General features: G+C 39.6%; 1 protein-coding gene across 4 annotated transcripts in view; it reads left to right on the top strand.

The window, feature by feature from the left end:
- FUT8 (fucosyltransferase 8) overlaps positions 1–7334 on the top strand; it is a 318063-nt gene extending 310729 nt beyond the window's left edge. For all 4 annotated transcript variants that reach the window (XM_044231322.1, XM_044231323.1, XM_044231320.1 and 1 more), the window contains one exon: positions 6334–7334. In XM_044231322.1, coding sequence (XP_044087257.1) covers positions 6334–6651 — 318 coding nt within the window. In that variant the 3' untranslated portion in view covers positions 6652–7334. The remainder of the gene's footprint in view (positions 1–6333) is intronic.
- Positions 7335–13980: the final 6646 nt, after the last annotated feature.

The following is a 13980-nucleotide window of genomic DNA, read 5'->3' as shown; positions in this document are numbered from 1 at the left end:
CACTTAATCAGGATTCTTCATCACATTTTGGACGCATCTCCCTCGGTCTCAGGACTTCTAAACTTTCTTGGTTTTATATCCGTAAGTGAGATCTGGGAATTCTCCCTCCTTAAGTGAAGTTTTTTTAAGCCAATAATATGACTTTACTCTCTAATTTTGTCACTATTGTTGCTCTTAGTTTTCTGAATCCCTTCATCAGAGCTATTTCTCAAAGCCAGGTTTGTCCTAAAAGCCTCATAAATTGAAGAGAACAATCCTCAAGATTTAATTTGAAAATTAGAGGCAATATTAACATTTTCCAAGAACATTGTAAGTTTTGAAAAGCTATGCAGTCACGTTCCAAACTATTCTACTTAGTACTCTAATCTTGTTCTCTGTTACTGGAAGTTGCTTATACCCAAAGCATCTATTTTTTCACTTATTTTCCAATTCATAATACCATCTTAAATATGAAATACTGTAATTATAGTTGGTGAAATACCAGTTGTTATTCAGTTGTTCTCAGTTGTAGATGGGCTAAATATCAGAAAGTTTTTTTTTTATCAGTTTTTATTACTCTAGAATCTGATTTACAGAAATTGTTGTAGATTCTCACTTTAAAAGTTTTGGGTAATCAGCATTTTTTTTAAGGAGCAATCAACATTGTTCAAAAGTTTTGTGTGTTTTTTTTTAAGATTTTATTTATTTATTTGACAGAGATCACAAGTAGGCAGAGAGAGAGGAAGGGAAGCAGGCTCCTTGCTGAGCAGAGAGCCCGATGCAGGACTCGATCCCAGGACCCTGAAATCATGACCTGAGCCGAAGGCAGTGGCTTAACCCACTGAGCCACCCAGGCACCCCAACATTGTTCAATAGTTCTAACCATTAAAATCACAATATGACAAAATTACTTTTTTTTCCTGTAGACACTTTCCTTTTTCACGCTTAATACAAAATTCTCTTGGCACTCTCTCTTATCTAGTTCCAAATCCACATACAACACTCCTGGCCAAATGGAGTCAGATTTTTTACCCTTTGAGTCAGATTTTGGAAAGCCCGAAGGGAAAAATCATGTACTACATTCATTTTATTCTAGACAGAGGACTCTGGATAGGAATTTCCATTGAGGTAAGGCCCATGAAAGAACAGTGGATGCTGTTCTCTCGTTGAATAACAGAACAAAGTAGTTTACAGGAAAAGTGCATACATCTCTTAGAATCACCCAGGGAGGCAAGAACCTACTTCCCACTTCTCACACTAGGAGATCCTCCTGGTCTCATCTCTTTTGACAGAAAAACAAGATCCCATCTGCTCTGAGAAGGCTTTGGAGGCTCATATAAACTCAGATGGTTGCTTCTCAGGGATAAAATTCAGGTTATTGAAACTTCCTCTCCTTTTTAATTTTTTTTTTTTAATACAGTTGCATCTTGTGTTTTATCCTTTGGCAGCATTTTTGCTCTTATCCATTAGTGTGTGCTTAGTGGTGTTCTAAATGATATAGTGATATGAAATAAATGAAGTAAAACTTACTACATACAGCCAGCCACTGCTTTCAAACCAAAGGGTTTGCCTCTCTCAGTCATGCTACCTGTCCAGTATCAAACTGAGTATGATATCAGCTGAAAGCCTTCATTTACCTGTCACACAATTTGGATTGGTAAAGCCCACAGAGGAAGCCAAAGGTAATTAAATGCAAACATTAACACCGTAGTCACCTTTCTAGCCCTTCGCAGTAAACTGCTGCATGGTAAATACAGAGAAATTGTTTTAGCTACTAAGAGTGTTATATGTGGATCTTAGGGGTTAAATATCACTCATGGACCTGCATTTCCACTGCTGGGCTAGTATTATGCATGAAGCAGTATTCATTCAACAGATACTTTCTGAGCACCTACTATGTGACAGTACTAGGTACTTATCCTAAGACAGTTTAGTGTATGTTGGAGACCTGGAAAGAATTTTAATTGTAACTCTACCATTTACTAGCTCATTCCCCCACCCACCCCACTTTTTTTTTTTTTTTAATTTACTTAATCTTTCTGGGGCTTGTTTCTTCAGCTAAAATACAGATATTAACAGCAACCATCTCATAGGGTTACCATTATTATGATAAAGGATAAAAGGCCTTGTATCAGCCCATCTCAGTGTCTGACATTTGTACCATTTGTTTTTCTTTGGCTTAAGAAAATACATATGTTGTCCATAGGCTAATACTTTATGGATACCAAAATATAAGCTGATTGTTAGGATTATCCTCCAAAAGAAAGTGGGTCCCTAAGGGTGTGGGACTGAAGGCCATGTTCTTATGAGGGTGAGATAATAATAGTGAAGAAGAGGAAATACATCAGGACTCATTACTACAATGTGGTCATCCCAAGGGCAATGCAAGCGCCTGCATTCCTGGCTAGAGATAATTGAAGAGTGGGTAAAGGGGCCCTGAAAAAAAAACAAAAACAAAACAAAAAAAAACCTGTCAAGTTTGCCCAAGGCTTGCCTTGGTCTTGTGTTTTATCTTTCTGGTGTTAGAATCCAAATATGGAGATCAGGATCTACAAGAGAAAATATGCTTAGGCATTTATACACATATACAAACTGCCTGCGTTCAAAATGCGAATCAACCACTTCATAATAGTGTAACCTTGGGCAAATTCCTTAACTGACCTTTGAGGTTCCAAAAAGGTGTCAATAGGAAACTGGGAAGGATGGGCCTATATCCCTCCTACAAAGTCCAAGAGAAGATAGAAACAGTCAAGTACCCCACATATCCTGAGTCTGAGAAATAATACTTCGATGGAAAAGAGGGACAACTGAACTCAGTTCAAATCATTTGAGCCAAACAGATGAACAAAGTAGATGAAGTAAAATAAGCATGATAGAATTTTATGGAGCTACTTAGAGGGTTAAATTCAACAATACCTAAAAACAATGTCTGACAGCAAAAACTCTGAAAATACTGGCCTCTGTTGTTGTCACTATATTTTGCTATTATTGGAGCTGCTTTGTTTTAATTATTTAGTTTCTTCCTTTCCAGAGTCTCCACTTGATTTTGCTTGTCCCCAAAGTGGGCCTTCAGCTGACTTTGGAATTCCCATTCCAAAATTTTTTGACCCTAATTTTGTTACAGTCTCAGTATTCTACCAGTGATCTCAGTTGTACCATGACATCTCCAAATCCCCAATGTAAAATTAGTTTGTTGATGGCGTAGTAGGCTTGCAAGCCAAGTCATTGTCTTGGTTCTATGACTAGTTGAAATTGTAGCACTAGAGTTGGGGTCAATCACTTACTCTTCTTTTTATTTTAGTCCATATTTGCAAAATTTAAAATATTTTCTAAACTTAGTTTTATTTGCAAATTACATATGGCATATGAAAAGCGTTCCTGCAGTTCCTGAAATTCAGATTCTTTAAGAAGTTAAGGTGATGCTAAACCCAATCAGATTTCGTTTGCTCATAGTAGTTAAGGATGAGCATCTCCATTTAGTTTTTGATCTCATAAATACAAGAGTTTTAAAGGACTGCTGGGTAATCCTAATTTTGTTCACTGAGCAGGGTAACAATCACTGTTAGTAGTATCATTTTTAATAAATGCAAAAGTATTGGCATAGTGACAATAAAGCTTTATTAACTGAGACAATCACAACTGGAGATTTGGGAAAATTTAACTTGAGTTCTCTGTTCACAATATTTATAATCGAAGAATTTTCTTCTCCTCCTTCTCTTCTCCTCCATCTTCTTTTAAGATCTTATCCATTTATTTGAGAGAGAGACAGCAAGAGAGGAAACACAAGCAGGGGAAGCAAGAAACAGAGAAGCAGGCTTCCTGCTTGAGCAGGGAGCCCGATGCGGGACTCAGTCCCAGGACCCTGGGATCATGACCTGAGCCGAAGGCAGACACTTAACTGTAAGGTTTTATAGGCGAGATAAACACGACACCGGGTGAGGTAGGCACAAGGCAAGATTTATTAAAGGCACTCTCCAGCGAAGCTTCAGGGCTCAGGAGAAGGGGAGCCAGGAAAGTCGTGCTGAGAGGAGGTGGGCACCCTCAGACAAGATTCCTCAACTCCAAAAAGGGGAGTAGGGGAAGTCGCACTGGGAGGGAGTTGACAGGGGTCTTTTATCGGGCCAAGATGGGCATGGGCTCACATCCATATATGGTAGGGTATTTGGTGATTGGAGGGTATGGGGTGGGGGGTCCTGATACTTCTGTTTCCTGCATAGGTATCGGGTTACCTATGGAGACATGACCTGGGCATACATCCTTTTGGTGGGAGAGTCAAGGGTTAAGGAAAGGTGTGGGGGGGAGGCTGGAAGACGGCGGGATGCAGCGGTCATTTTTACTGTTCTTCCTGCACTCCCGGAGCCCACTGACCCAATATTAACAACTGAGCCACCCAGGCATCCCTGGAAGAATTTTCTAAGCAAAATGATAGTATTCTCTCTTCTGTCTTCACCTATTCTTAGAAAACTAAAACCCACTTACTGTATAACGTATTTAGTAATTGCTTAAAATGTTACTCCCTATGAAAATCGTTATAAACTTTGTCACCATGCAGCAGGCTCAGTGTACAAAGTTCATATTGTGGAATTTCAGCAGCCATCCAGTGAGCATAGTAGGTACTCTTTGAACAGAAGAATTTTTTTTTTAAGATTTTATTTATTTATTTATACAGACAGAGTGATCACAAGTAGGCAGAGAGGGCAGGCAGAGAGAGAGAGGGGGAAGCAGGCTCCCCACTGAGCAGAGAACCCAATGCGGGGCTAGATCCCAGGACCCTGAGATCATGAACTGAGCTTAACCCACTGAGCCACCCAGGCGCCCCGGACAGGGGAATCTTTTAAGTAGACTTAAATGCATCAGGGAGTTGCATCTTCACCAAAGCAAGTCTGTCTTACTTTAGTTCCAGAATGCTAATATCTACTCAGGGTTCTTAAAACTCTTTAGAACGGAAATGACAGGTATGTTTTAGTTCACTTGCCAATGCTAGTTGATTGTCAATAATTACATGAATTTCTATTGAGAAGAGTTCTGAGATTAAGTCAAACCTAGCAAAAAAGAGTATGTTATTGACTGAGACTCAATGAAGGGAAGGGGGGTGTGTGTAGCAGCAGTAAAGTTTTTATAATCCTAATGTTCAACCTTAAAATTCTTCAAGGGCACAAATGAGGTCTTACTCATTTTCCTATCACCAGGGCCCAACATGAGGTATACTGTTTGACTCTTAATAAATGTTCATTAAAATTAACTGATTCATATTCTTAAAATACTTTGCATTATATATATATTTTTTCTCTGAGAGACTTTAGTTGTAGTAATCTTTTATTTTTTTTTTAAAGATTTTATTTATTTATTTGTCAGAGAGAGTGAGCACGGGGAGACAGAGTGGCAGGCAGACGCAGAGGGAGAAGCAGGCTCCCTGCAGAGCAAGGAGCCCGATGCAGGACTCGATCCCAGGACCCTGGGATCATGACCTGAGCCAAAGGCAGCGGCTTAACCCACTGAGCCACCCAGGCGTCCCAGTAATCTTTATGTTTTAAAAAAAAAAAAAAGAGAGAGAGAGAATTATGCACAAAGATGAAGAATGACTTGTACCATACCTGAGAGCAAATGGACTAAAAACCTGTGACTAGTGAAAGGGTCCGTGGACAAAAGGATGAGACTGATACAAAGCGAAAGTTAAGTAGGGCTTTATTTTGCGCCAAGCATCGAGAATCAAACTGACCAGCCAGGGCTGTCTCTTGCAAAGAGGCGTCCCCTCCCAGCCTCACAGACTAACTTTTATAGAACAAAGGCCATGTGGTTGAGCCTGGCCACACACAGGTGGCCAATTGAATTACAATTCACCCTATAGTAGTTATTTGAACTAGCCTATCACTCTGGTCAGAATTGACGCCCAAAAGGCATTTTCTTGGGTGGTTAGGGAGGTGCTTTCCTGATTGGATGTCTCCACCTGGCTTGGCTCATCCTTGGCAGGTAGGAAGGTAATACGTGCGCTTTTACTGATTGGACGTTTCCACCTGGCCGGACACATCCTTGTATCTCGGCTCCGTTATCTCTGCCCAGCCTGATATGTCCTGGTATCTTTGCTCCTTTATTGGGGGCTATTTGGCCGTATTTCACCAATTCTGTTTCTAAGCGCTTTCCTCTTGAGGGGAAGAGGCAGGTTCAATCTAAGTTTACTGTATAAACAACAAAATGGCTCGCTCTGGCTAGGTAGGCCCTTACAACTAGAATCTACTACTTCTCATCTTCTCAGTCCTAGTCCTGGTCTAGTCCTAGTCTATTTGGCCAAGGGCCTTCAGATTGATATAAAGGAGATTTTACGTATACTAACATTTTTTTTCATTCTTTCCCAAGGTCTGTCGAGTTGCTTACGAAATCATGCAAACACTTCATCCTGATGCTTCTGCGAACTTCCATTCTTTGGATGACATCTACTATTTTGGGGGCCAAAATGCACACAACCAGATTGCCATTTACCCTCACCAACCTCGAACAGCAGATGAAATCCCCATGGAACCTGGAGATATCATTGGTGTGGCTGGAAATCATTGGGATGGCTATTCAAAAGGTGTCAACAGGAAACTGGGAAGGACGGGCCTATATCCCTCCTACAAAGTCCGAGAGAAGATAGAAACAGTCAAGTACCCTACATATCCTGAGGCTGAGAAATAAAACTTTGATGGAAAAGAGGGACAACTTAACTCAGTTCAAATTATTTGAGCCAAACAGTAGATGAAGACGACCCTGACCTTACAACACATGGTGAAATGAGTAAACAACTTCAAGCACCAGGAGCAACTGGAAATGACAGATGCTTCCCTGGTGGAATTACTCTTTAACGAGGGCTATAGCGCCCTTAAACTCATGCACAGTCCAATAATGTACTCACATATAACATACAAACAGGCTGTTTTCTACTGTGCCCCTTCTTTCAAGATTATGTCCCCATGAGACAAACACTGCCACATTGTGTAATTTAAGTGACACAGACATTTTGTGTGAGACTTCAAACATGGTGCCTATATCTGAGAGACCTACGTGACCTAAAGAGAAGACCCGAATAGCTCCCTACTGTGGGGAGGTTGATTCTTAGCCAGTGGTGCTATTGTAACCACTGAATTCACTCCAGTCAGCAGATTCAGAATGAGAATGGATGTTTTTGTCTGAATTTTTTTTTTTTAAGTAATTGCATCAGTTCATCCACTTCATCATTAATAAGTGAAGGGTACATCAGAAAATAAAATATTCACACTCCATTAGAAACTTTTGTAAAACAATGCCATGAATGGATCTTTAGTACTCAATGTTTCTGGACATTCTCTTTGATAACAAAAAATAAATTTTAAAAAGAGGAATTTTGTAAAGTTTCTAGAATTTTCCATTGTTGGATGATGCAGTGTGGTCAGCTTTACAGTTTTCTAGTTTTTCTGCCTTTTTTTTTCTGTTTTCTGATTACCTACTCAGTTCTTAGGTCCAACAGTCATTAGTCCATTTTAACACTGAAAACTGAATTTAGTTGATATGCATTACAGAGTTAAGAGGAATATACTCTGGGTACTTTTATTTTCTTATTTTGGGAATTGTTTATGTTTTTAATTGAACTAAATAATCACACTTTTTGGCACAGAGGAACTGTCACATCCATTTCCAAAACAAACAATTTCAGGCTTGATGGTAACATTTCTTATTGTGGCTGTTGTCAACTTTTTGTGGGTTGAGTCCTGTTGTTTTATCGAGGAAACAATATGTGCCCTTTCTTATCATGCCCTGATTTTGAGAGCACCAGGAACCTTTGGGGTTGAGAAGCTGGCTCCGTTTCTCAAGTACATAGCTCATAGTATATAGAATTTGCTGGAGTGGAACCATTGTGAGACCCAAGATGGACTTGGGGTTAGCTCTTCCAAATACTTCTTTTAGTAATTCCATGAGAGAATCACTTCAAAAGATAAGACTTTGATGTCCTCCATATGCTTTCTTTCTGAACATCACTCTTCTTGTAGAGACGTTTCCTATATTCAGTAGCCTGCCTCCTTTAGATGAATGGCAAGAACATTTCATAGCATGTGTTCTACCTTCGGAAAGAAGAATTTGATCCATTGAGAACCAGTAGCAGGCCTGGTGTTGAATACCAGGAATGCCAAACAGAAAAGCTGTCTTTCACATCCTCACTAAATAAAAATATCTATATGTAAAATCTCCCCACCAAACTTCCTTAAATTCTTTCTACCTCTCTTGTCAAGTCTCCTAAAGAGCAAAAACTATCTATAGTGTCAGCAAGCAAATTTGAATTTAGTCTTAGTACAAATAAAAGTCATTTGAAATAAAAATCTCCCACCAAACAGAGGTACTTTTGAATATGAGTTACTTCTTCCTTTTTTTTTTTTTTTTTAAAGTAGGTTGTATGCCCAGTGTGGAGCTTAAAATCATGACCTTGAGATTGAGGATCACAGGCTTTACTGACTAAGCCAGCCAGGTGCCCCTGAATAAGAGTTATTTCCTAATCCCCATCTCATTTGTCGTCACAATGTCGGTAGCCATGGGTTAGTAATGATAGTATATATTCCTCTGCTTATAATTTATTTGCTGAGATTTCCTGTTTTTATTCATTACAAGCATTTTACTTGATAGAACATAGCAGAACATAACTACCTTAGAATTCTTTTTTGCTAAATCCAACATCTGAATCATCTCAGAGTTGGTCTCCATTGTTTGTCTTTTCTCTAGAGAAAGAGTCTTATTTTTCAGGTTCTTCAAATGCTGAGTAATTTTAGATTGTTTACAACTGAATATTGTAAATGCTTGTGTTGTGGATTCTGTTATATTCCTCAACACAGTGCTGATTTTTTATTTTATTTTATTTTATTATTATTTTTTTGTATTAGCAGATATTTTAACTTAATTGGACTCACACTGTAAATTGTGTTTTGGGCCACATCTCAAATCCCAATTCAGTTTTTTTATCTTTAGATGGAGTCTGCTGTGCATGTGTGTGGTTCAGAGACCCACCAGAGATTTGCATAGAGTTCATAGAATTTGAGTTTCTCTTTTCTTTGGTTCTCTTCTTCTGAGGCTTTCCCCCCTCACTTTCTAGCAGCTGTGGTTCCTCTGATTCTTCAACTGCAGTTTTCAGTCAGCCTAAAAGCCATAAAAATGGGAATTCACCTTGTGCCATTTCCTTCTTCTAAGTTTCAACTTGTCTCAAGAGTTTGCCTGCTTGTTTTGTTTCTTCTCCAGTGCCTTTGGGTAGGTTTTTTTTTTGTTTTTTTGTGCAGTTTTTTTTTTTTTTTTTTTTTTGCCTGCTTTATAGTTGTTCTCAGTACGTGTCCAGAAAGTGCTTAAACACCCACCATACCAGAAGTGAAACTCTGAGGCAGAGACTTAAAATGAAGAAGCAGGATGTGGGAGGAAGGGACATAGTCCTGTTCAGCCTGGCTAGACTCTAGCCTTAATAGCAAAACAGCCAGTAGCTTCAGGCAGGAAGGAAGGTGAAGAATTAACCAAATTATTAAACCTGCAGATGTGAAGGGCTAATGAAAACTGCTCACCACATCTTCCTGAAAATCTTTTCTGAGCCCCTTTTTTGCAAAGCATGTACATGGTGTTGATTCGTCTGTTACACTCTGCCTTGTGGGGAGGGCTGACATTTCCTCACCACTGGTGTACTTTTTCCACGAGGACATGGTACTTAAAAACTGCATGATTTTGAATTGAGTAACCAGTACTAGATTTGGAAGGTTTGGGTCTTTTCCTTGTTATAAGACCCATTTCTGAAGAAGCCTTACCTAGAACCAAATGAGTAGAGCCTGGACTAACTGAATGTTAACCAAAATCCTGCGTATTAATGACTAGAGGTTGCAATAGGTCTTACCACAGGTCTCCTGTTCCTGCCACTGAAGTCGGAGTTGGTGCTGAGCTGTGCCTGCTGTGAAAGGGCTCCCAGTGCCAATCCAGGGTTTCCTGGTATCCCAAGTGAGGGACCAACTAGATGCTTCCCTCTCTTGAGCTTTATTTTTTCCTATTATATACAGCCGAGCCTGCCTCCTGGGTTCCCTCCTTAAATCAAGAACATTAACTGAGCTTCTGAGAGGGTTGAATGTAACAAGAGAAAAGGCACACTTAAACACAATCTCATGAAATGTTATATTTAGTTCTGAGAGATTACAATTACCAAAGAATCAATAAGCAGGAAAAGTACTTGTCCAAATGGTGCACTAGAAAAATCTCTGCCTCAGTAAGAAACCTCTCTTAGTTGAGAGGCAACAGACAAGTCCTCTTTGACCACAGCCAACTGCCTGATACTTCATTTGTGCTCCCAGGAAGGTGATGTGATAGCCAGGATTGATAGGCCTGTATAGAACAGATGTGTGACTTGGGAATCAATGAATTTGGGGACTTGGTTATGACACCCAAATATATGCCAGATACAGACTCTAGGGAATTTTTAAATGCAGTGTCCACAGGGACACACAAAGGAGAGTTTGCCTCTCTTCCCACTGGTTTCTGGCAGCATTCTCCCTCACAGAAACATGGAGGAGCTAATCCAAGATCTTTGTCAGAGCAGAGGGAAGCCTTGGTAAGTTCTTGACTTCAGCTGTCATTGACATTATGTGTGTTTTTGACTTTTGACAGTGCCCTTTGACAGTGGGTTCATTTTTTGTTCTTTCTGCAAGTCAGAATTTCTGACTCTGGGTACCTGCTCAGCATTTCAGCCTTGCTGTCCCCAATCCAGTTCAGTTGCCACCGTCTTTCTCCTTATCCTTAAATTACACAATCTTGATTTTGTTTCCCACTACCTTTACAGAGAATGATCTCATGTGTTTCTCTTTTTACTGTCCCATTCCTTATGCAGTTCCTATCTTAGTTACTTACACTGTAGTTCTGTCTTTGACATCTCCAAGGTATAACGGGAACCAAATATTTCCCCTGGAGAGTTTTAGGTAAGATATTCCTGGACTTGAGGTATAATGAAGCTATGATACTGTGTGTTTGTGTCTAAGCTAAAGATTTCAAATATTTTCACAAGTCAGCGTTACTACACTGAAGTGGAGCATGGCCAGGACATCCTTTGTGTGACACCATGTCCATCTGGACAGAGCCTGCGCCTTTTTAAAAGCAATGTATTGAAGGCCATGGCCATAATCATTTGGCGTTTGGGAAGAGAGTTCTGAGCTTCTGCTGACCTCCTGCCATCCGTAAATGTTCTCTATGACCTCTCCTCCAGCATCAGGGTCTCACAGAGGCTCTTATTCCCTAAATGCCTGTGTGGGTAGAGGAAAGACCATTAACAAAGGAAAAAGCAGTATGTTTGTTCATAACCCAGCTGCATATGCGAGTGTCTGTGGAGGTTGGGAATGTGCAGTGCTTTGTACAGAAAGCACCGAGAGTTTAGACTGTAGGTGTGGTCGTTCCTTACTGAGGAATGCTGGGACTTTGAGTTTCTGGCTTGTCTTCACTTCCGTACTGGCTTGCAGCCCCCAAGAATTTCTGGCCTAACAAAACAAATGGAGCAGAGGCAGAAGTTCTCAGTTTTCTTTCTTTGTCATAGTGCCTACAAGCAGGTAATATACGTGAATCTCAGATCCTCTAGGGGAAAGAGCAACAGTACTGTACACCCTTGAACAGTGTAGGTCCAATTACATGTGGGTTTTTTAAAATAAATACAGCATGGTACTATGAAATATATTTACCCTTCATTATGACTTTCTTAAATTCATCTTTTCTCCAGTTTACTGTACGAATACAGTATATAATACATAAAATATTTAAAAATCTGTTAATTGTTTATGTTATTGGTAAGGCCTGGCCAAGTTTAGGGGTTAAGTTTGGGGGGAGTCAAAAGTTATTTATAGGTTTTCAATTGCATGGGGGGCTGGTGCCCCAACCCCCACATTGTTCAAGGGTCAACTGTGCTCACTGAGGATCACTGAGCTGGAATTCAGAAGAGCAAGCCTTGTGATTTTGGCTCTGCTATTAAATGTGAACAGGTCAGATAGTTTTTCAGCACTCCATTTACTTCATCTTTGGAATGAATTGCTTGGATTTAATCAGGTTCTAAAAGTGTTTATTGTCTGGTTGGATTCCACTCTTCAGCGTCAGCTGATTATTGTCCCAAGGACAGAATATGGCCAGAATATGGTCTTTGTTTTTCAAGACCAGCAAAATCTATTTGTTATGCACCATTTTCAATTTTTAAAATATTAACAGCTAATTCAACAAATACATGAAACACTAAGGGGAGCAAATAAGACATCTGTAGCTTTGGCCCATGGTCCATTGGTTTACAATCTCTAGATCTAAAAAGTTCTTTCCTAACTTCAAGATTCTATCTCTGCAAAGGATTGGTAATATGGGTAACAGCCGAATAATGCTTTTAGATTCAGTTGCCACACATGTCCCAATTCTTTGTTAATATCTGCTTGATTGGCTCTTATCCCGGGCTCAGCAGTAACTTAGTATGCAGAAAGACAGCTCTGCTATGATAGCTCAGACCCTGGGCCCCTCTCAGACTTGGCCTTAAGGATCCAAAGTATCTCTATTTCAATTGTCTTGACCACCAATCTTGATTTCTTATACCAAGGCTTACAGACTGCCTGTGACTCAAGAGGCCACAAACTGAGATGCCACTTCAGGGAGTTCCTGTTATTTTTCTCCTTTACACCCAAATATTAAAATACAAGAGTATGCTTCAAGTCTCTGGTCCTCAGTATAGAGAGAGATACTAGGGCTCTTGGTAGTCTTTGAGGAGATATGGTGAACTCGGAGATACTGAATGATTGAAGAGAGCTGGTATTTCTGTTTCTGAAAATAAGATAGGTTACCAACATACAGATGGATACATTTGACAGTTATGAATGAGGTTTTGGACTCGATTATTAAAAAGCCAACAGCGGTAACAATGCGAGAACCAGACATACCAGACTAATCTTATTTCTTGTTTTCATACAGCTTTACAGTAATAAGAATGACAATACCAACATTTACAAGCACTTTCTGTGTGTCTGGGTTTTTCTAATTACTTTACTGGGTTAACATAATCGCCATCATCATAAGGTAGGTACTATCCTTACCTTTTCTTTATTGACCAGGAGCCTGAAGAACCGAAGTCTTAAGTAATTTGCCCGTGATGATCAAGTTGGAGGGAGTAGAGCCAAGATTCAAATGGAGCCTATTTGGCTTTCAACCACTTCAAGGATACTGTGTCTGTGCACGCTGCCGTACTAAGATTTCAGCCTGGCATCAGTCATTTTATTGCAGACAAGACAGAACAACAGAGGCTGCATGAGCAGAAGCAGTTGTATGAAGAATTAGCTACTCAGAAGCTTTGGTTAACTCAAGTCTCTGCTGGTTTGCCATAGAGCTTTACCCTGACTTGTTCACACAGTTTATTAATGCTTCGAAAAAGGACATTGATGGGAACAATATGGCATAATAGTCAGAAATCTGAGTTCTCTTGTCAATCTGCTTGGGTTCAAATCCTGGGTCTTCTACCTATTGGCACTGTGATCCTGAGCAAGTAACTTAACCTTTCTATACCTTCATTCACCCATTAACTAAATGAAAATAATAAGAGTAACTACTTCATAAGGTTTTTATGAGAATTAGGTTAACATAAAAATCTCTTAACCCAGTGCCTGGTGCAAAGTTCAACAAATTGAGCTATCGTTACTATTCTTAGTTCCTTGTTGTCAGATTTTTTTAGTGACTAAAAGCCGAGATAATAGCAAATTACACTGTTTGAGAGAATCAGGATCCCTAAAAGTGGCTTAAAAATTGGGGAGGGTACGTGCTATGGTGAGTGCTGTGAATTGTGTAAGACTGATGATTCACAGACCTGTACCCCTGAACAAATAATACATTATATGTTAATTTTTTTAAAAATTAAAAAGCAGCAACAACAACAAAATTGGAAAGAAAGGGTAAATCTAACATATTGTCATGGCTAAGATATACTGCATCAGATAATAAATGCTGATGCGTTTGACATCTGTACAGCTTACAAGT

The sequence above is a fragment of the Neovison vison genome, chromosome 13 (genome assembly GCF_020171115.1).
Source record: "Neovison vison isolate M4711 chromosome 13, ASM_NN_V1, whole genome shotgun sequence".
NCBI lineage: Eukaryota > Metazoa > Chordata > Mammalia > Carnivora > Mustelidae > Neogale > Neogale vison.
This window is presented reverse-complemented; position numbering and strand designations above follow the sequence as displayed.